The sequence below is a fragment of the Phocoena phocoena genome, chromosome 9 (assembly GCF_963924675.1).
Source record: "Phocoena phocoena chromosome 9, mPhoPho1.1, whole genome shotgun sequence".
NCBI lineage: Eukaryota > Metazoa > Chordata > Mammalia > Artiodactyla > Phocoenidae > Phocoena > Phocoena phocoena.
In genome coordinates this window covers 41405120-41429490 of record NC_089227.1, presented here as the reverse complement: position 1 = coordinate 41429490, position 24371 = coordinate 41405120, and the positions used below count along the sequence as shown (strand labels likewise).

Sequence of the window (24371 nt, the reverse complement as noted above, 5' to 3'; positions counted from 1 at the left end):
GTATACTGAGTTATCAATTTGCCTTTTAGGTTATAACATACATTACTTTCCAACATAACTAGACATATCTAACTCATCCTTCTTCTCGTTCTTTAATGTTCCACAAGACAATTTAGGAGGTGATTATATGTGCTACATAATATTTTTTAGCTGACAGAATTAAAATTAACCACTGTTGTTTTTAAAATAGCCACCTCCTCCAGTACTTTTCAAATATACTCAATTTGCACAAACATCCAGGAAGACCACTGCAATACGTGAGACCTGATTTTTCATTTTATAATATTTAGGCAGAGGTTCCATGCACAACTAACTTTTCATCTTAAGAGTTTTTTTCAACTTAGTCCATGCAAATATACTTTTTATAATATCTGGAATCCCAGTTCCTTGGACCCTGGACAAAGACAGCACTGTAGGTTTCAAAGTTGAAAGGCTAATTTCTCAGTACTAGCAGTGTCTGTCAGTCTCTTACCCCAGAGAGTATCTTTCTCTACTGAGCAGTGATTGAGTCACAGGAGGTAACAATTCTGCTTGCTGGAAGAAAATAGGATGGAAGGAATCACGACGGTTACCAGATGTTCCAGTGCCCCTGAGGGGGCACCAGAACGTTCCTGCATATGCTGTAAACAGCATCAACTGTCAACCATGGGACCCCGGGGTGTGGCGCTCATGCTGCTCTGATGTGCAGAGTCTCAGAGTTGGAAGAACCTTGAAGAGGCTCTTAGCCAGAGGTTTTACACTACGTCTCGGGGAGTTCTTTGTTTCCTAACTGTGATTCAGGCATTGCTGAACAATAAGGGGAAATCTCCCTGAAACAGTTGCAGCACTCTTGGAAGGAATGTAAAGATCTTAAGTCAGGGCTAAAAGCAAGACAGGATATTTTATCCAACAAAAATCAGTCGTAAAAGTCCAAGGTAATTCCTATGGTTCAAGGAAAGAACTTTGTGGAAAATCCCTGTCCCAGTGGTTCTATGACATTCCTAGAAGGGAGGCCCTAGAGCTCAGAAGGTTGATTCAGGAGCTCTAGGCTGCAATAGGCCTCGTGGCTCGGAAGTCTGGAAATTAAAATATATTACTAGGACACAGTATCAGGGTGGGAGATGAAGGCTTCTAAAGGCAAGTCAACCAATGCTTACAACCCTTCTTTATTTACATATCACTTTCCATGGCAAATAGGAAAATAAAACACTTAGAAAAATGTTACCTTTCCTTGTTATTTTAAAATTTGTCAACTTTACACATTGCCTTGATGATGGTTTCTTATTCTATGGTACCTGTTTTCAAAGTAAAGAATACCTTGTGATTGTTCAAGAGCCTCTCCACAGCCACCATCAGGAAGGAAGAAAGGAAGGAAGGGAGGAAGGAAGGAAGGGAGGGAGGGAGGGAGGAAGGAAGGAAGGGAGGGAGGGAGGGAGGGAGGGGACGGAGGGGAGGGAGGGGAGGAAAGGAAGGAAAGGAAGGGGCAGCTATTTCTGTGTTTGTAAATGGAACCAGCTATGATGTGAGAAGACATGAGATTTTAACATAAGGAAAACCATATCTCCAGGGTCAAACAGACATCCATAAAAACAGGATAGATAATCTTTCTCACCATCACTGTTGATGCACACAACCTCTTGAATCTGAGTGCCTGGACCACACTCCCTTCCATTATCTGGCTCACAGTCTCCTAGCCTCACTGCTTTCCAGTCATAGCAGGATGGCTCCTCACAGGGAATGGCTTCCAGTAAGTGAGGGCAGTTGCCGGTGCCCCCAGAGCCTCCAGTGGGCTCATTGGTAATGTGCCGTTTCCTCAGTTTAAAACCTGAATTGTTGGGGAAGGAAAATATTTACTGTTACCATCATGTGCTGAATATTTCAGAAGGCTGAATGAAACTCCAAGTGAAAGCTGGATGAGTGTAGAGGGTAGAATTCATATCTTCTTTAATCACCAGTGTATCCTCAAACTCTAGATTAATATGAGCTCATTAACAATTTATTAAATGAATAAACAGAATGGCCAAAGAGAGACTTCAGGTGTCAGCTTACTACAGTAAAAGTCAAGCAAGGATGGGCTGGAGAGAGATAAAGAGAAAGAGAGACAGAGAGGGAGGTGATTGGTTGATTGGAAAGTCTGTAGTTGTAAAATGTTCAAAGACACAATAAAATCTCAACCTATTCAGAAATATTCATGACCAGACACAAGTGCTATTATTTTGAATTCCTCAACAGGATCACCTGGTTAAATTTGAAAAGGAACCTCTGAGAAGTTGGATGGTTTCAGGAAACTGTCTCTTGAAGCCTTAGTTGAATTTAGACTCTCCAGAAATTTGAATTCGGGATATAAACCATCTGGGCTCTAACAAGGAGTATTCAAAGTCCTGCTATGTGCTTTAATAACACCTAAGTGTTGCCCTTTCTGACAATGTATAACAAAATTAATAAGTCTGTCTACTGCTATGTGAATATATTGGAATCACTAGAAAACTGTCCTTTGAAACAAAATAGAAAAATGTTTTCAATTACTAGATCATGTGAAAATTACTCTACCATGCCGAACATGTAGTAAACAATTGCATTTATTCTAGTCCTTTTAGATATATTATTTGCATCATAAAAGCAATATTCATTATTTGTTTGTTTACCTTCAAAGTAATAAGTAGTTCTGTTTATTAGGCACTAGCTACAGGTCAGGCAATGAAATAAGTGCTTTATGCTTATCTCATTGAGTCTTTAAAGAAAACTTGGGTGCCAGATCATATTACATCCCTTTTACAGATAAGGGAACAAAGATTTAAATAAGTTAATTAACTTATCTAAACAACAGAGGACAGACTAGGTTTTCCAATCCACATCAGTCTGACACCACAGCTCATTTTAACCACTGCACCAACCGCGTCAGATGCTCTCCATCTGTTGTCTAAATTAACAAGCATCTTGCCTACGTTCTGCAGTTTTAATCTTCTGGTATCATCACCAGAATAGGTCTATAATTCTTTTGTGCTAAACATCAATACTCTTTAGCCATTCTGGAAAATACTGCAAATGAATGATCACAGGAACACAGAGCAGCATTTGTTAATAATTCATGGTTTGACCCAATTGATGGGAGTTTTAAGCATGCCATTTTAATATTACATACCTTTTTTGCCTTGCTGGTCATTACAATTTTCGTAAGTACAAGGTCCCCAAGCTGTCCAGGGTGAAACCTCACATTCAATAGGACAGGGAATGTGGCACAGCTGTGTCGTATTAGGGATAGGGCCAGCACATGATTTCAAGTCCACTGGTTTTGAGGCTGTTTGGAGAAAAACAGAGGTTCCTTAAGAATTAAACAGATTGCTATGGTCAATAATATGATTTTTCAGAGCAGTTTTGTGTATGGAGAAGGAAAATGCTTAAAGAAGTGCCACCAAGACATTACTTGAATGCTTCTCAGCTCCATCCTGAGAATAAAAGGAGAGAGAAGGAGTGGGGAGAAAAGAAGCAGTGTAGTATAGTCAAAGGAAACTGGGCTAGAAGTCTTGCAGATTGTTTGATCACCAGCTTCACCACTAATTAGTCATGCAATTAATAATGCTGAGTCTAACTTTCCTAGTCAGTAAAATAATCCTTACAGTTAATTTTATTTCTAAAATTTTATAGTTAGGTTCTAAAAAAGTAGAATTTAGAGGACTGAACAGAGTAGGAGGGGAACTACAGCTTTAATGTATATGGAAAAAGACTCCACTGAGTGGCTCTGGCAGAGAAGTCCCCCTTCCCTTTCGGTCTGCAGAAAGGTAACTGATGGATATGATGAAGGAAGAGCTCAGGCCACCCAATGGGGCAACTCTATCTCCGACTGCATGACTCACCAGATACTTTCCAGAACTTTAAAGAATATACTATTTGCACATGTGATCCAAAGCTCAGAACTGCTAAGGGGACAAATTTATAATTGTCCACGTATATTCATGAGTTGACCAATGAACTGTGTATAAATACTGCTAGCCCTTGCTTCTCTTCTGCTATGATGACTGCAGTTTGGCTATTTTGTACAGCACATATATTTGATAGTTAACGTCAGAAGGTGTCCACAGTTCTGATTAAAAATGACTGAGTAAGAATGATACTTAAAACTTTATGGACAACACAAGAGAATCAAGTTTACTACTGTCATAAAAATTTTGAGATGTAAATGTCTTAAGACACACATTTCCTTTAATAAAAGCTAGACTCTGTTACTCTCTGATACTTTGAAATGCCCATGCATGTATCATAGAAGCCTGAAATAATAAGAGGTCTTAGCTAATTCTCATTCTCTTTATGTAAAGGACTATCAAATTCCAATTGCATGGGATTGCATATAGAAGCTCACAGAGAAAATATTTTCAACTATATTATCCTAAGTTTTAAATAAAAGTACTAAATATATCTATCTGCTTGTAGTATAAACACTAAAGCAAACTGCATATACTTGTATATCCCTCAACTTTCTGCACACAGAATCATAAATGCTACCTAAAGACTATTATTTCCTCTTTCTGCCACAGCTTTTCAGTTCTGAAAAATATTCTATAGATTTTGTTTTTTATTTTTTCTTCCTAGGAGTACTTATTTTCATCCCCTCCCACTCTCCATCCCTCATCCCCCACCCCACCCCGGAACACACACACACACACACACACACACACACACACACACACACACACACACACACTGCAGTGAAAATAAATGACTGGGCATCCCTAATTTGCTTAGCATGAGCACCAAGAGCATTCTCACTTAAGCTTATCAGAATTGTTGCTAATTTGTATCATAACATTAGGCAAAGCCAAAAATGATTCATTGGATTGCTTTCCAACAGTGAAAGTGCTTGGCACACTGATGACAGAAAATACAGGAATAAATGTTTCATTTCTCTGAATACAAAAAAATGACATCAATGATACATATCTCACATAAAACGATTTGTTTTTAATATTTTTACAGGTGTAAGAGTCTTGTGATGGTTAATTTCATGTGTTAACTTGCCTGGGCTAAGGGATGCCCACATAGCTGGTAAAGCACTGTTTCTGGGTGTTTCTGTGAGTGTGTTTCTGGAAGCGATTAGCATTTGAATCAGTAGACTAAGTAAAGCAGATTGCCCTCACCACTGTGGGCGGGGCATCATCCAATCCATTGAGGCCTGAATAGAACGAAAAGGTGAAGGAAGGGTACATTCCTTCTCTTCCTGAGTTGGGATATCCATCTTCTCTTCCCCCTGGACATCAGAGTTCCTGGTTCTGGGAAACTGGGTATTACACCAGTGCCTCACTCCCAGGATCCCAGGAGATGATTCCTATAATAAATCTCCTCTTACATACCTGTATATATACTATCGGTTCTGTTTCTCCAGAGAATCTTGACTAATATAAGTCTACAATATGAAGAAAAACTCCTATAACTGCAAATTAACATAAGCGATTCCTTCACTTGTTGAATCCTTCAGACTATCATTTAAATTAGTGGTTATATGTATAATTACCTGAAAAGTCTCCATTTTTTTCCTTTCAATTGACTAAAAGTAACTTTAGTCTTTAGTGTTATTATATAGTGTTGGAAATTACAGTTACTATAAAGGGAAGTCTACTGAGCATGCAATTGTGAGAGCTATGATTACAGCCTGAAGAAATTTATTTTATATATAAGACTGAAAACTGTAGGAGGAAAATACAATTTTTATTAAGGAAAAAGGTACAAACATTAATTCCTGGCCGTTTTTCTATAGCTCTTGGTGTATTTTGAATAAATCAAATAGAAAAATCAGTCACAGATTCTTCTTGAGCTATTAAAAGAGAAATGTGATGAATAAAGGCTTAAGGAAGTATTGCTTGAAGCAAAATACTCTTAAAATCTTCTGCTAAGCTGAGCAAATCAACACGGAGATAATACAGTCCTTGAAAAACAGTACCAACTAAAAAGTGGCACTTGCTATCTGCTTCTACAAGGATTAAACCATAAGCTGCTGACCTTCAACATACCCTGAAAGGAGTGCAGGGTGGAGACCAGGAACGAGGCACCCTGTGCTCTGGGAAAAACTGGCAAAACAGGCCTTCAGATAGATATTTTCAGGAGAAGATTTTATGAGCCCAATTCTCGCGTCTCCCCATATCTGAAATGGCACTAAAATCCTTCATGGTGATGTCTGCTCCTTGTGACTAGCAGCAACCTTCTGCAAAAATGTGTGCTTGATTGCATGTACTCCCCCTTCACCAAAATCACATATATACTGACCTTCCCCCCTTACCTCTTTGGAGCAGTTTCTCAGAGCTATATGAAATGCTGTCTACCGGACTATAGACCTCAATTTGCCCCAAATAAACTTAACTCACAACTCTCAACATTGTACTTTTTTTTTTTCAGTCGACAATAGCCTCAATTTTACAGATAATTTTCTATCTATCTATCTATCTATCTGTCTGTCTGTCTATCTTTCATTAATCAAAGAAAGACAGGGGGAGAGTATTTTCTGTATGATTCTGTTCCTTTGGTGATTTTCATTATAGGTTTTCTTATCCAGTATATGCTGATTTTTTCTTTTTTTTTGCATTTTCAACTTTTTATTTAAAAAAACACTGTAAATAAATGTTCTCGGCTGGTTTTACAAATATGAATCACACAATTATTGATCTAACTGGTGGGGTTCTATCTTAGACCTTCCCTGGTATACAGAGTTGGCAAATGTGAGGGTGCCACTTCGAGCCTCATGCCCATAGCACAGATTAACCAGTGGAGGTACCAGGACCAAACTACAGCCAGAAAAAGAGAGGCCTTGGGTAGTGAGAGCACAGGTTCAACAGAGTCAAATCTGTGCCCATAAACAGTATATATGCTGATTAATGTAAATCACAGATACTAGTTTAACTCCTCAAAAGTGGTCTTTTTTTTGGCAATTGCCCAAGATTTATTTGGAATCAGTGTGATTCAATAATGAAGTAAAGAACAGACCCAGGAGATCTTACTGGGTTCTAGTTTAATCTGTGGGATATAATTCCTATAGTTGTGTATTACATAATGTAGTGTTTATTGCTGATCCCTTGTTCTCAAATATCGACAACTGAATTTTCTAAAATGGTCCAGTCATTATTCTTATATAATCTTACTAGAAATTATAAAGAAATTGTTCATCCAGTACAAGTTCCAAGGAAGTATATATTAGATTTTTTTTGTCTTATTGTTGATCTCTTGAAAATAAAGGAGACTTTTATTGTTCTCATACGACTTAAAGGGTTTTCAATTATATGTACTTTGTACGCTTCACGGGGTCATAAAAGAATGTCTGAACTTTTCAGGACTTAATAAAACAAACAAAACAATGAAACTGGTGCATTTTTGTAGGTAGGTCTGAAATATTTTTATATTTGTATATTTAGAGTATTACGATGGAAAAGAAATTCATTATAGGAGGTAAACTTAAATCATCTGTTTCCAGTAATGTGGCCAATGAGGTACTCTGAAAATATAGTCACTGTATAATCCCTAAGAACAGTAAATATATAATTTTTTGAATTAAATGTTTTATTCTGAGATAATTGTAGATACACATGAAATTGTAATCTCACAGAGATACCACATACCCTTTACCCAGTTTCCCCCAGTAGTCAGATCTCACAAAAGTACAGTATAATACCACAATCAGAATATTGGCATTGATACAGCCAGGGTACATGTACTGGGTTGAATAGTGCTGCCCCCCGCTCAAATGTCTACTAAAAACTCAGAACACGACCTTATTTGGATATAGGGTCATTCCAAATGTAATTAGCTCATGAGGTCCTACTGGATTCAAGTGAGTCCTAAATCCAATGACTGGTGTCCTTATAAGAAGTCCATGTGAAGAAACACAGAAAGGAAGGCACTGCAATAATGGAGAGAGATGGAGTGATGAAGCTACAAGGATTGCCTACAGCCACTTTGCTCCTAATCTTAGAGGGAAAGAATTCAGTCTTTCGCCATTAAGCATGATGTTACCTGTAGGTTTTTGCAGATGATCTGTACCAAGTTGAGGATGTTTCTCTCCATTCTTATTTTTCTGAGAGTTTTTATTATGAATGGGTGTTGAATTGCGTCAGATGCTTTTTCTCCATTGTTTGATGTTATCATGTGATTTTTTTTCTTTAGCTTGTTAATATGGTGGATTATATTAACTGATTTTCCAATATTGAACCAGCCATGCATCCCTGAATACACTGTACTTGGTCCTAGTCTTCAATTCTTATAATGTATTACTGAATTCTAATTGCTGATGTTTTTGTTAAGGATTTCTGTATCTGTATTTATGAGAGATTTTGGTCTGTAGTTTTCTTTTCGTTCTAATATCTTGGTCTTTGTTCCCTCTCTTCCTATTTTCTGGATAGAAATGATCTGTTTCACATTGAGTGAGTTACAGTAGTTTATAGTTTTTTTATTTTTAAAATTCCTTCTATTTAGTCTAAGTTGTCAAATATATGTTTATAAAGTTGTCTATGGTAGTCCCCTGTTATTCTTTTGCTGTCTGTAAGGTCAATAGTGATAGCCTCTGTTTTATTCCTGATGTTGGTGATTTGTGTCTTCTCCCTTCTTTACTTTAGCAGTCTTGCTAGAGTTTTCAACATTAATAGTCTGTTCAAAGAACCAGCTCTTTGTTTCACTGATTTTCTCTATTGTTTTGGTTTTCAATTTCACTGATTTCTGTTCTTATTTTTATTATTTTCTTCCTTTTGTTGGCTTTCATCTTATTTTGCTCTCTTTTTTCTTGGTTCTTTAAGTGGGAGTTCATATCATTGATTTGTGTCTTATCCTCTTCTAATGTAAGCATTTAGCGTTATAAATTTCTTTTTCAGCACTGTTTAGCTGTGTCTCACAGATTTTTATATGTTATATTTTCATTTAATTCAGTTCAAGTATTTTGATTTTCTTTGAGAATTCCTCTTTCACACATGGCTTATTTAGAAATGGGTTGTTTAGTTTCCAAGTGTTTGGAGACCGTTATCTTTCTGTGATAGAATTCTAATTTGGTTCCCACTGTGCTCAGAGAACACACTATGTATGGTTTAAATTCTTTGAAATTTGCTGAACTTTGTTTTATGGATCAGGGTATGGTCTATCTTAGTATATGTTTCACAGATACCTGAAAAGGAAACATATTCTGTTGGAGTGTTCTACAAATGCTTAATAAATTCTGTTGGTTGATGTTGTTGAGTTCTTCTGTATCCTTGCTGATTTCTGTATGAGGAGTAGAATGTTGTCATCTCCAACTTTAATTGTGGATTTGTGTATTTCTCCTTTCAGTTCTATCAGTTTTTGTTCACATATTTTGTAGTGTGTTGTTTAGTGCATATACATGTAAGATTTCATTATCTTCTTGGTGGATTGACCCTTTATCATTATATAATGTCCTTCTCTGTTTCTGGTAATTTTCTTTGCTCTGATGTCTAATTTATCAGGTATTAATATAGCCACTACTGCTTCTCTTTGAATAACATTTTCATGATTTATCGTTTCTCATTATTTACTTTCAACCTGGGATATTGCTATATTTGAAGTGAGTTTCTTGTTGAATGTGTATAGTTGGGTCATATTTTTTAATCCACTTTACCAATTTGTGTTTTTTCTCCTTATAAGTCTAATTTTTTATAGGTACAGAATATATTTTAATTTTTATATTGTGTTAGAAGCAAATTAAAACACTGCCTGAATAAGCATCTGTTAGGGTCTTTTAAAATCTGCTCCCACTGGTGTTTATGAGTGGTGGTCTTCTCTCACTACAAGTCTGAGATGTGGGAGGCAAAAGGGAACTGAGCATCTTGTCATTTCTTGAGTCTTAAAATCTCTAGCTTGCCTGCCTCCCTCTCTGACTTTCAGAGTCATCTTAATGGTCTGTTTACTATATAATGTTCAGAATTTTTTTTTTAATTTAGTAAGAGAATTAGGAAAAATTACATCTTTTCTATCTTCCTGGAAGCAGAAGGCTATATGTTATTTAAAAAATAAAACCTTTCAATTTTATAACTAGGATCACAAGAAAGGAAAATCCTCAAATGATTCCCCAAATCCACAGCATGAATCTGGTATGGTACCAGAGTCCTAAAGCTGGCCTCTCCCTTGAGGCAGTACTGATCCCAGGTCATAGAACTTGCATATTCAGAGTTCTTTAATTACCGGGGACAAAGGAAGGCATTTTCAGACAGAAAATGAGAGTTAAGCTACAACAAACCATCATTAAGGAAATTTCTAAAGGATTTATTTCTCATACAAAGGACAGTGAACAGAGAAGCAGGGTCTAAGATGCCAGATGGAATGGTGGCCAAAGAAAATATTAAATGTGAGTAAAAGTAAACGTTGATTGTAAAAGCATAATTATGATGATTAAATAGGGGAGTGTGGTAGGCAGAATAAGGGTCCCCCAAAGATCCCATGCTTTAATCCTCTGAATTTGTGAATATGTTATCTTAATGGGAAAAAGGACTTTGCAGCTGTGATTCAGGATTCAAACCCTGAGATGTGGAAACTATCCTGGATTATCTAAATTGGCCTAATCTAACCACATGAGTCCTAAAAAGCAGAAAACCTTTCTCAGCTGGTCAGAAAGGTGAGATGGAAGAAGGAGGAGGAGAGATTCAAAGCATGAGAGGTACTTGATTTGCCATTCTGGCTTTGGAGGAGAGGGTTGAAGGCCAAGGAATGTGGCCTCTAGAAGCTGGGGACAGTCCCTAACTAGCAAGGAAATGGAGATCTTACTTTTCCAACTGCAAGAAACTGAATTCTGCCAACAAGCCGAATGGGCAAGGAAACAGATGCTTCTCTAGAGCTTCCAGAAAGGAATGCAGCTCTGCTAAGCCCCCGATTTTAGCCAGGTGAGAACCATGTCAGTCTTTCGACCTACAAAACTATAAGATAAAATGTTAAGTTTTTGGTACTTTGTTATGGCAGTGATAGAAAACTAATACAGACAGTTATAAACAGCAATATAGAACTAAAATACAAGACTACATAATATGTAAGCTGGTGAAAGGTAATCAGAGGTAAAGCAGCTTAAAGCCCTTAGCAAGGTAAATATATTAACTATAGATTGTATTCATTTAGGTCTGGACCTTAATATTTTAAGGTAATCTCTTTATATAAATAGGATAAGGATGTGTAACTTCCAAACCAAGGGAAACAATGCAACAATAGCAAAACTGTTGCAATAAATTCAAAGGAAGGCAAGAAAGAAGAAACAATGAAACAGAAAAAATGTAACAAAGAGAATAAAATAAGATGGAGGAAATGAATGCAAGAGTATAAATCACTATAACTCAAAGATTATCAGACTTAATAAAAAAATAACATCTGAAATGACATTTTATATCCACTAGTTTATCAGAAAACGTACATGTTTGACAATACCAAGTGCTGGAGAAGATGTGAAGCAGCCAGAGCAGTGAAATACGGCTGGTAGAAATTTAAGTTGTTTTACCCATTTTGGAAAATAACTTGGAATTTTCTAGCATGTTTGAAGACAGGCATACTCCCAGGTATACAGTTTGGAAAAAGCTATCAGACATCAGACACTTACCTCAGGAGATATTTATAAGAACTGTCATTGTAGCATTGTTTATAACTGCAAATATCTAGGAGTAACTCAGGTATCCAACAAAAAGGGAAAGGATATTAAATTATGGTGTCAATACTATGGTGTCAATACAATGCTATACAGAGGTGGAAATAAATAAACTACTGGACAATCGCTGATATGATGAAACCCACAAATATGTAACAAAGAGTGAAGAAAGCAAGCCAAAGAAGAATATATACTAAATCAGCAGTCCCCAACCTTTTTGGCACCAGGGACCAGTTACCACAGAAACTGGTCCACAGCATGGGGGTTGGGGACTCCTGTACTAAATGATACTGTTCATATAAAGTTTTAAAAAGCAAGCGTTATCACCATGTTTTGGGATAAATACGTAAGTCTGGAAAAGAGGAGAGTGGCCACCATTGTCTGGGAACTGGCCTGATCTTTTCAGCTAGGCTATGATGGAGTAAGACAAAAAGTAAGACTACTTCATTTGTCTAACTAAAAACAAGGTCACCGTGGGAACAGCCAAAATATCAAATATTCCCATCTCCCAGCTAATATGAGTGAGTTCTGCTTCTTTATCAGTTACAGCTTTAGACTCCCTCTAGTCTTTCCTACTTCCAAAAATAAGGTTTATTAAGATACCTGGTTATAGAATTACTCTTGCTTCCTTACAGCATTCAATCCACAGCAAAGCTCACTTATTTAAAGCCCCCTAAAATAATTACTTAACTGAAGCCCAAATCCTAATATAAGTGCTTTCTGACCCTCTTACTGAGATGCCCCTGGTTGCCCAGGGTGTGGGCTCTCCCTTGCTGCAAAAAGTAATAAACCCAACTTGTTCAAACACAGGTGTGTAGCTGGTGGTCTTTGGCTGAAGAGCTTGGGCATGTCAAATACATAAAGAAAGCAAGGAATGTTAACCATAAAATTGAGAATAGGAGTCCCACATCCTGTGATGGAGTGGATGTGAGTTATTTAATAACAAATGCTTACTGGCATTTACAACGTACCAGGCAATGCTATGGTGTCCCAAGTACTTAACAAATATTAATTCATGTAATTCTCTCAAAACCCCATGGGATAGGTATTTCAATTATCCCCATTTGCAGTGGTGGTGGTGGATAATTATTTCCAAATGGGGAAACCGAATATGGAAAGGTTAAGTAACTTTCCCAAAGTCACACAGCTAGGAGATAGTATATTTTGGACTCATATCCAGGCACTTTGGTTCCATAATCTTCAGTGTGTACTTCTAAGTACTACTCTATGCAATCTTGGAAGGATAAGTGAGGGGGCTTCAATAATATGTAACAATATGTAATGACACACACACACATGCAAATACATTTGAAATAGGTCATAATGTATTGAAGTACAGTTAATGGGGATTATTAATATTGTATATGTATGTCATAATAGTAAAATGAGGCTCTCAAGATAATCCTGGGGCTTCCCTGGTGGCGCAGTGGTTGAGAGTCCGCCTGCCGATGCAGGGGACACTGGTTTGTGCCCCGGTCCGGGAAGATCCCACATGCCGCGGAGCGGCCAGGGCCGTGAGCCATGGCCGCTGGGCCTGTGCGTCCGGAGCCTGTGCTCCGCAACGGGAGAGGCCACAACAGCGAGAGGCCCGCATACCGCGGGGAAAAAAAAAAAAAAAAAAAAAAGATAATCCAGCATCAGCCCTAGTGGTCAATCATTGAAAATTATTCTTTCATACATCAGTTGGGAATGGAACTAAATTTTCATTCTACAAGATATCAAGAACTGGCTGTCCAGCTAAATTACTATTAAAATGGGATGTTCTGCACCTATAATCTTAATAATAATAGTAAATACTTATATTGAATTTAGCAAATAAATTCTTTTAATCCTCACAGCAATCTCAGGAAGTAGGTACAAAAGTAGTAATCCCAAATTTGGAGATGAGGAAACTGAAGCACAGAGAGATTAAGTAACTTGCCTAAGGTCACACAGCTAATCAGAGGTAGCTGGTATCTGACTTCAGAGACCATGCTCTTATCCACTTTGCTATATACTATGATATGACAATTAGTAGAAGCCACATTCTTCCCCCATTTTTTACTCCAACTCCTAGAAGTCTATAATATGAAGGGTGGCCTAAGTAGAAGACATACACATTTTTTTTTTTTGGTACGAGGGCCTCTCACTGTTGTGTCCTCTCCCGTTGTAGAGCACAGGCTCTGGACGCACAAGCTCAGCGGCCATGGCTCACGGGCCCAGCCGCTCTGCGGCATGTGGGATCTTCCCGGACCGGGGCACGAACCTGTGTCCCCTGCATCGGCAGGCGGACTCTCAACCACTGCGCCACCAGGGAAGCCCCATACACATTTTTTAAACAGTCTATTTGATTACTGTTGTGGGGGTGACAGAAGAAACTGGAAGTGATATTTATCTGGCAAGTGAGTCCTCAGTATTTTAATAAGAAACATTTTAGATTCTCATCTATTTTTAATACTAAATTTCTAAAACTAAATAATTTTTGTTCTAATGCCTAAAAAATACACCACATGTGTATTTTAAACTTTTTTTTATCATGAAATTGTATATTTGGATTCTTAAAACATTTTAAATGACAGATCTCACACCCAGCCTACTTCAGACCTATTTGTACAACAATACACCTTTTCTGAGTCATTCAAAAGATATATTAGGGTTCAAAGGTTGAGAAAAGTGCAATAGGTTTAATAATTCATTCATCCATTTAGCAAAATGGCTGAGCATTTTAGGCATTCAAAGTCTCCTGATACTGTATTTATTTTCCACTGTCTTCCCTGAAAAATCTATCTTTTTCTTGAAATAGCATTGCTTCTTTAAAGAAGCTTATTTCATTGCTAATTCAAAAGTACAAGGAAATTCTCTTGGATTTAAGTTTTAGTTTCAGTATAGGAACTGACCAAACACTATTATTAAACATAAGGATGCCTGATAACAAAAGAGATTCCGAAGATCTATAAATAAAATCAGTTACAAATGGCTTTCCTTTCCTTTGTTCTTATACTGCTCAATGTGTCAAAATAAATATTAGATGCCTACTCTGTGCAAAGCCCTGCCACCGTGTTAGGAACGTTATGCCTAAGGGTGCTATAGGGTCAATGGCAGTGGCAATGATGGTTTGTTGGTTTTTCCTAATTATTACAAGTATGTGATAGTAATTTAGGGTATATTTAGCCAAAGTAGTTTGAATTCCACTAAAGTTCTATTGATGGTTTATTCAACCCTCACTTACCGCTAGATGTAAGAATTGATGTCAAGCAAATAAAGAAAGCTATGTCCTGAAAATTAATCAAATTCTACATGTATCAGTGGTTGCTTAAAGCTTTTTGAAGATGTTCTTGTACTAAACTTTATTCACGGAAGTTTCTTTTATCTTTCACGGGCTGGTATAGTTAATGGGGACATAAAACCCACTTCCTTCTTAATAATAGAGGGCATTGTTTTAAGATAATACACTTATTCTTGAATCAATTTTGCAACCATATTTAAAACGATGGTTGAGAATTATCTCTCGGTATTTAATGTGCTTTGAAGCTTACTGCCAGTCCTTTCTGCCTATGATTAATTCATTATAGAGCTATTGTTTTGGATTAATCATTTCTTATATTAACACAAGACATATAGTTTACTTAGGAAGCATACACGACAGTCTTGAGTGCATTTTCTACACCATAATTAATGTTTTCAGTATCCGACGGACCATCACTGCTTCTGATAGCCATGATTTTCAGCCCCAGGCCATCCTGTTTGACCACAGCTTTCTTCCTCTTTGTGCTTGCTTGTGCTTGCCCTTTGGATAACCTCTTGAATTGTGTTGAGGTCACAAATCAAAACATTTGAGGCCACAAAACATTTTTTAATTTTGTTTTTCTTATATTAGACAATTTCAGAGCTAAGGTATTTGAATGGTCCCTACGTTTGAAACTGTGGTATATTTACATTTTTCTGATTTTTCTGTTTGCTTATTCTTTGGGAGTTAAAGCCCAGGCTTGCTCTAGCTTGGTTTTAATAGTCAAGTGAAAGTTGCACTGGATACATTTCATAAATTTAGGTAAGGTTCTTCCCAAATCTCCCAATAATGAATATTTAGGCCCAGATTAAAATAAGAAGAGAGCATTCCTCTTTCTTTTCTTCTCAGCTATATATTCTAGTTTTAACTTTTCAATTATGGGTGTTAAGGAGACTGACGGTGGGGAAGGAGCTAGCCCATGAACACTAACAGTGTTGTAAACTTGACAGACTGGGCAGACTTCTAAGAAGGCCATCTTCTCCCTATAAAGGACTCCACCCACCCTGCGGCTGGTGTGCTGTCAGCAGAGTTAGGAGGGCACCAAGTGATGGGCCTGTTACTTCTTTTGCCTGCAGCCTTCACTCTGCTGTGCTGATGCCAGGGAGAGGACTGTCAGGTCCCTTCCTACTTCTCTCAGGAATTCTAGTCAATCTCCCAGGTGCCTCTGTTCCTTCCATCTTATATCAGTATCACCCCTAGCAAATAGAAACTCCTTTAAGGGTCTAGCCTCTGGACGGACTCTCTCCTGGTTTCAAGGACTGACACAGGTTTTTCCTCTATTTGTATATTCCACTGGTCATCTTAGGAAATTACAGAGAGAGGTTCATATGCCTATGCTTACAATACCAAACTCCCTCGGCTATCCTCGTGTCTTGACTCAAATAAAACAGAACTGTGCTATCCTTTTAAGTATTTATAGGGACAAACATATGTCAGGTAATTTCTCTCAGGGACCCTGATTCCTATAAAACAAGAACATTTAAAAATACATGGGACTGTTCAAACTATATACCTTCATAGCAATGTCAATCATATTAGGATTTAAATTTCACAAACTGTATCAACAGCTTGACGAGGACATCACTCTCCTACTACAGGGATGTACCATCTGTCATAACACTGCAGTACGAAGGTTTTTTTTTTCCTTTTTTTTTCTTTCTTTTTTTTAAAATACAGCACATATTGTCGAATAATCTATATAAAAGTCACACTGAAATCTTCCAACAACACACTATTATTGACTCAAGTTACCATTTACAATGTCCCTAACTTGGGAAATAACATTAATAGATAATGTAAATTAAAAGAAGCAGTTTGGAGCCTGTATATTATCCACAATATAATGACAGAGAACCTTAGCAGTTAGAATTTCAAAGAACTGCAACTTTCGCTTTAAAAAGGGTTATTTAAAAAGTTGGAATATCTAATCAAACAAGGCCTGCAACTAGCTCCAGAGACTTGCTGAGCTCCTCCAAATATAATTGTTCTGATGATCAAGTGTATTAGTCTGTTAGGGCTGCCATAACAAGATAGCACAGACTAGGTGGCTTGAACAACGGAAGTATATTTGCTCACAGTTCTGGAGACTGCAAGTCCAAGATCAAGGTGCCGGCAGGGTTAGTTTCTATAAGGCCTCTCTTCTGGCTGCCTTCTCACTGTCCTCACACAATCTTCTCTCTGTGCGCTCAACTCTGGCGTCTTCCTCTTCTTCTAAGGACACCAGTCCTATTGGATTAGGGCTCCACCCTTTTGATCTTATTTAACCTTAGTTACTTCTTTAAAGACCCTATCTCCCAAAAAAGTCACACGGGCGGTTAGGGCTTTAACAAATGAATTTGGGGGGAACACAATTCAGTCCATAATACCAAGCTTGATGGGATACTGAAGAAAAAATAACCTGTGGTAATGACTTAAGGATAGTCATATTCACTGGCATATTTTATCAACTTTTCCCTGTTTTTCTGGGGGGAAAAAAATCGATGCTAAACTTGTATTCACTCAAGTTTCTCCATAGCAGGTTGCTGCCACTATTACTCTCTACACTTTATTTAGAAGCAAACAGAGGTAAATACCTACAGTATGAGATTTTCTGTTTTTCCTGAAATCTTCCATTCTTTTCTCAAAATCTCCATTTATAGAATTCCAAGTGTAGAGTCCCATTTCCTGATCACTGCACAGACGATGAACTTGATAAAAGAGAAATTTTATGGCTTTTCCTTCTAATGTCTTGGTGTTAAAAAATAAAATACAACCTGGAACACTGAGTCAAAGGCCAAAAGCCTGATTTGTGGGCAGGCTTGAACTGTAACCTCAAAACTACTTACCACCTACAAATAAACCATTGTCATAATGTGTTACTTGGATCCAGGCCCACTCTGATTTTCTGACCCACCCAGTTATTTATACATATCTCAGACCTGATTCTTATTCTAATTACTTTTCTCTACTTAAGTCTTTGTAATTACTCCTAAATTCCCCCTTACACATTGTCAGGATCAATATTTGTGAATATTTACTTAAGTAACTCACTCAACAAATGTCTACTGAACATCTACTAGGTACCAGGCACATACTGGTACACAGAGATGCTCAGGATTTAGTAGAGAACAAAACAGATAAAGGTATCAGCTTTCTTGCAGTGGGAATACTCATTGAGGGAGTGGGGAAACCTAAAAGTAATAAGCTTAATAAACTACTAACTGGTATAGTATGGTATAAGGCAAAAAGGGCTATGAAAGAAGACAAAAGAGTAGAGGAAGGGGTCTAAGAGTGTTTGGGGGAGAGGTGGGCAATTTAAAGTAGGGTGATCACATCTAGCCTCTTTGAGAAAGAGACATTTGAGACAAGGATGGAAGGAGGGGATGGGGTTATTAGCCAAGCACAAGTCTGGGGCAAGAACATTCCAGGCAGAAGGTGTAGTACGGGAACTGCAAAGGAGGTCCAAGGGATTGGAGAAAAAGGAGCATGAGGCAGAAGCATGGGAGATGGGGTCAGGAGACAAGGGGCAGAAGAGGGAGATGGGCTTTTACGTGGAGTGAACGGTGGCACAGAGGCAGGGCTTTGAGCACAGGAGTGACACAGCCTATGATTCTGAATGACTGCTCTGCTGCTGTGTTGAGAATGGATTGTGGTGGGACAAGGGGCACCTGTCAGGAGGCAAAACATAGTGTTTCAGACCAGGGGTGATAGTGGGGGTGAAGTGGTCAGATAAATATTAAAGGCAGAGCTTGAAGAATTTCCTGAGGAACTCATTGTGAGAATGAAAGAGAGAGGAATCTAGAATGACTCCAAAGATTTTGGTCCAAGCAACTAACATCGAACCTGTGGTTGTCACTGCATCATTTTTCCTTGTTCTTGACCTTTTAGACTGTGATGAGTCTATTTTCTCACACTGCCTTTCAGAAGATCCACATCCTATGCTGCATACAGCATTGCAATTGACAGGAATCCCAATTCCTCCTCCCTGTACCTCTATTCCTGCCCTGTTATGCTCTACCTCCAATTAATCCATCCATTTCTGCAGCTGCCAGCTGCACTGGCAGCTCTGGACTAAACTGCTGGGTTTGACATTCTAACAAAGTTTCCGAGATGTCTAGATTCCCCCTTTATTAGGCTATAACATGAGGGCTACTAAGGTTCAGCCCATTCATGGTAAGACACATGAAATCCATGAAATCCATGTTAAGACTTCTTGAAAAAAAAAAAAAAAGCACTGAAGTTTCTGGCATTAAACTCTAGTGTGTGTTTCTAAAAAAACCAAATGTCAGAGGTGGCAGAGTCACAACAGCGCTTGTTGGAAAATGTCATCATGTAGCATCAGAGCTTTTTGGAACATGCAAAGTTACTGATTTCTGGGTCTGGGGAGTAGAATCATGATTTTCAAGATGCATGCTTGACCTAACAACAGTGACTTTTCAAGTTTCAGTGCGTGCAACAATTACTGGAAGGTGGGAGTGAGGAGAGGGGTTGTTTTAAAGAAGCAGACTCCTGGGTACCATGACCAGAAGTTTGGATGCACTTCATTTGGATTGAAACCTAAGAATAACCTCAGAATATGGATTTTTAACAAGCACTTCAGCTGATTCTGATGCAAGTAATGCTCAGGCTACCCTTTGAGAAACACAGCTATGCAGGACTAGAGTTGAAGTTAACCACAGGATGTCATAACGCTGTGGCACTAAATGCTTAGAAAATGTCATTCATATTCCAGAATAGAGATGCGCGCACTCTTTAAAGAATTGCTTGCTATTGTCTTTGGCCATAAGAATATTAAGAATTATTTTTTCAGTGGTATAGTTTTTTCTACTGGTGGTGTATTTCTTCCTGGACATTTTTCTAACCTTAAATCCACCTTTTAATTTATGGTAACATGTAAACTGAGTTTGAATACTTTCCCCAAGTTCACACTAAATTCTTTTAAATAAAACTGCTTGGAAAATGATACTGGAGACTTGAAAACATCTGCCATTGTAGATCTCAAGCCTCACTAGGAAATGCTTCTGGAGCTTTGATACTAGTGATCTCCTTGACCCACTTTTGTGGGCTGATCAAACTGCATCTTAGGGAAAACGGATAAAATTGTGGGAGAAAGGGGGAGATCCCTAAAGCAGATTGGCTTGTATATTTTGGATATTAAACACTTATCATATAGGCGCTTTGCAAATATTTTCTCCCATTCCATAGGTTGCGTTTTCATTTTGTTGGTGCTTTCCTTTGCTGGGCAGAAGCTTTTTAGTTTGATGTAGCTCCACTACATCATTGTTTATTTTTGCTTTTGTTGCCTTTGCTTTTAGTGTCAAATCTAAAACTCATTGCCAAGGCCAATGTCAAGGAGCTTACCCCCTATGTTTTCTTCTAGGCATTTAATGGTGTCAGGTCTCACATTCAAATCATCAATAAATTTTGAGCTGAAGTTTTATTAATTATTAATGAACCTCTCTTACATTTTATCTCACAGATCTTAAACTTTTTAATCTAAACTTTATTTCTTTCACATTTGTTTTTCTTGAATTCTAGCCTATATTAATGAAAATCTTATTTTTTTCATTTTTATTTTAATGGTATTTTGAGTATATTATTACCTCATTACTTTTCCTCTAAATCTTTTTGTGCAATTTAAAAACTCTACTCCTAATCTCTCCTATTATTATTATTTTTAAATTCTCTGTTCTCATATAGTTCAGATTTTTTTCCTCTGGAAGCAAAAATGAGAGACTCCGCAGCAATGTATATGGAGTGGGGAATTCTCCTTTTACTCTGCTGACCTTCTGATTAACCCCAAAGCGTCTCTGAGTGTTTCCAAGTATCCCTTAAAAAATGGAACGGTCTTGGTTTTTAATATTACACATCATTCAAAGTTTACAGGAAGAGCTACATGTTTTAAAATCCATTCAACCTGACACAAAGAATCACTGAATGTGGGGAAAAAAAGAAAATGTCAGCATTACAGCCCAAGCAAGGAGGGACTGTAGGCACTGGGGTGGGGAGAGGCTTTAACCTTCTGGCTTCAACTTGATGAAGGACCAGGTGGCAAACAACCTGAAAAGAACTCTTGGGAGGATATTTAGAAGTGGATCCAAAACTAGGGATCTTGACTTATATGTATTTCACTTGGTTCTTGTGTTCTGTCAAGATGACTTCTGTCTCCAGTCTTGATGAATTCATCAAAGAACCCTCTTGGCTGTGGCGTTTCTCAGCTCCATCCTCACGTTAGAGGAAAGTCTGCCAATCAGCACTGCAGGATTTAAGTTGGAAGGCCACGTTCATTTGTGAAGACTCATATTAGACCAGCTGGCACCAAATAAATCTGAGAAACCACAGATATGAGAAGGAAAGCTGATCTTTGCTCAAGACTATGGGTTTTGGTTCCACCAGATAAACCTCTCTGGAACTGAAGAAATGGTGGAGGTGCCTCAGATCCTTTATCTGTCACCCAAAAAGAAATTAGGGGTGTTATTCTGCGGGAAGGTAGAGAACTGGGGCCTAGAGGCACTTACTCAATTGCCAAGGTCTAAGCTGACAATTTTTTTTCAGCAGAGACACTGCTTTATTATCTCTGATGAGATTTCAACCCTCATTTGTTATCTTTATTCACATGTATATATCATGTGTTTTTACCTCTGGGTGCTTTGAGAATTTTCTCTTCATCTTCAGTGTTCAGAAATTTGAGTTTATTGTATTTTTGTTGTCGTTTTTGTATTTATTCTGCTTGAGTTTTGCTGAGCTTATTACATATGAAAGTTGATGGTTCCTTTTTCAACGAATTTGAGAATATTTTGGCCTTTATTTCTTCAAGTATCTTTTTTCTCCTATCACTCTCTCTCTTCCCTATAATATCATTAATACATGGATAGTTTGATATTATTTCACCAATCACGGAGTCTCTCTTCACTTTTTTCCCCCCATCTTCTTTCTCACTGTTCTTCAGATCTGATCATTTCTACTGATCTGTCTTCAAGATCAATAACCCTTTCTTCTACTCAGATCCAATAATTTCTATTGATCTGTCTTCAAGATCACTTAACCTTTCTTTTGCTAGCACCAAGAATTAAACACAATGATTTTTTTTACTGCAGATCTGTTACGCTTCTGAATTTCCATATTCTTATGTCTATTTTTCTCTTTATACTCCCATCTGTTCACTCTCCAAGACAATCTTTTCCTTTAAACCTTTGAAAATATCTATAATAATAGTGCCTTAAAGTCCTTGTCTGCTAACTGTAATATCTGAGTCCTCTCAAAGTATATTTCTACTGACTGCTTTTACTTGATAACAGATCTCTCTATTTAATTTTGTGGAATAGCTTTTTTTTTTTCTTCTGGCCGCACCATGTGGCTGCTTGCTGGATCTTACCCAGGGACTGAACCCGGGGACTGAACTAAATGAGAGCACTGCGTCCTAACCACTGGACTGCCAGGGAACTCCCTGGAGTAACTTTTTATCTTACTTTCTGGACTTTGTGAATGATACGCTGTAGAGAGTCTGGATTATGTCATCTTCCTTTATGAATTTTGTTCTGTCAAACAGTTAAATTGCTAGCAGATCCTTCTGATCTTTTCAAGCTTGGTTTCATTTGGATTAAGGCTTGTCTGGTTCAGGTTTGAACATGGCTGTGACACTGTGGTCCTTACTCCTAAGCCATGAGGGCTGAGGTGTTCAGTGAGGATTCTCATCCTTGCAGGGTTAGAACCTGGACATCTCCCAGCACTGCACTACCTATTCCATCACCCCTCAGCCCGCAGCCTTGCAGCACAGGATCTCTGCTAGACTTCACAGAGTCTCAATCTGCACATGTACAGCCCAGCCCTGGGACAAAGCCCCATGGGATCTCCCCACATAGACGCCTGGACTCCACCCCACTCCCCTCAGTGCAAATGCCCTTCCTCTGTACCCTGCCCTGAAATTTCCAGTCATTTCAGCATCCTGGAATTCAGATTCCTAACTCTTTAGTTCAGCAAGACCTGATGCTCTGCTTGTCTTCATTTTCCCTACTCTGTGTCAGGAGAGGAGACCCTCCAGTAGAAGACTGAGGTGATTGATCACCTCAAAATTGTGGTTACAGTTTTCTGCACCTCGCCGTTTAATGCCTAAAAGCAGCTGCTTTGTAATTTTTGTCCAATTTTATAGTTATTCTTATTGAGAGGATTCCGGAAACAGGGACATTATATGTATAATTTTACTGTAATTAAATAGGAATAACCTTAGTAAGCCATTCACTCTCAGACATAATTACTTATTTAAAAGAAAGGCACATATTTTAAAAGAAGTATCACTTAGAGGGAAGGTAACTTTTTCTCAACATCAAACTGTCTGACAATAACCCTAACTCCATGGCATAGTGGTTAAGAGCACAGGTTCAGGAAGCAGACTTTTTTTTTTTTGCGGTACACGGGCCTCTCACTGCTGTGGCCTCTCCCGTTGCGGAGCACAGGCTCTGGACGCGCAGGCTCAGCGGCCATGGCTCACGGGCCCAGCCGCTCCGCGGCATGTGGGACCCTCCCGGACCAGGGCACGAACCCGTGTCCCCTGCATCGGCAGGCAGACTCTCAACCACTGCGCCATCAGGGAAGCCCAGGAAGCAGACTTTTTGATTTACAACCCGGGTTATGATATTTACTAGCCATACACCTTGGTAAAATTATTTAATTTCTCTATACCTCGATATTATATAATAACAGTACCTCTTAGGCTTGTGGTGAAGGTCTAATTAACCACTAAATGTAAAACAGAACAATGTCTCACATGTAATAAGCGTCTATCATCTTCTCAATCCTCCTCATCATTATCATTATCACTTCAAGTTAACTCATTTAGGTCCATAGATTTACACTTGCAAATTATTTTATCTTGAAGAAGATACCAGAAAGTTAAACTGCTTCTTCTAAGAGATGGCATTAATGTCGAAGCCCGGTCTCCCTTGCACCTGTAACAGATTTTTGCTATGGGTTATGTGCTGGAATAGACTTAAGGACCTTTGATATTCCTTTATCTGTGTCTAAACTTTTTCTCTGTCCTACATCTAGTTAGTTCTGAACTCATCTCACTGTTCGAAGTGGATCATATTTTATTCAAGTTTATGTCTTTGTCAAGCCTTCTGATTTTCTTTTAAGGATGCTAATCCTATTCTCACCTAGATGATGGCTGGAAAATGTGTCTCTGCATTTAAGTGCAACTAAACAGAAAGCAGAATAAAAGTACTCCAGATCCCTGTGTCAGGGGATGTAAGGGAACTCTCTGCCTCTCAATATCTATCAAAACTCTGAGGAGGGTTGCCTGAGGGAATAGCTGTACATCTATTCATTTAGATATTCTGAACTCTATCCCTGGGTTATCCTGCTTAGCAGAGACCTATAAATCTGTACCGTATCACATTAATCCCTACTGATTTGCCTTTCCTGAGTTACACTTTCATATTTATGCTGGTGGCCTACATTGAGGAAAACTGCTTAAAGAAAAAGCTTCCTTATGAAATTCACTGTGGTGTTGACACTACAGATGTTAATGAAGTTGTAATGCAATACAGT

General features: G+C 38.2%; 1 protein-coding gene across 1 annotated transcript in view; it reads right to left on the bottom strand.

Annotated features, from left to right (window-relative positions):
- Positions 1–24371, bottom strand: part of THSD7A (thrombospondin type 1 domain containing 7A) — a 449328-nt gene that overhangs the window by 171461 nt on the left and 253496 nt on the right. Inside the window, exons 5-6 of the mRNA XM_065883756.1 lie at positions 3122–3277; positions 1592–1804 (exon numbers count right to left, since the gene is read on the bottom strand). Coding sequence (XP_065739828.1) covers positions 1592–1804; positions 3122–3277 — 369 coding nt within the window. The remainder of the gene's footprint in view (positions 1–1591; positions 1805–3121; positions 3278–24371) is intronic.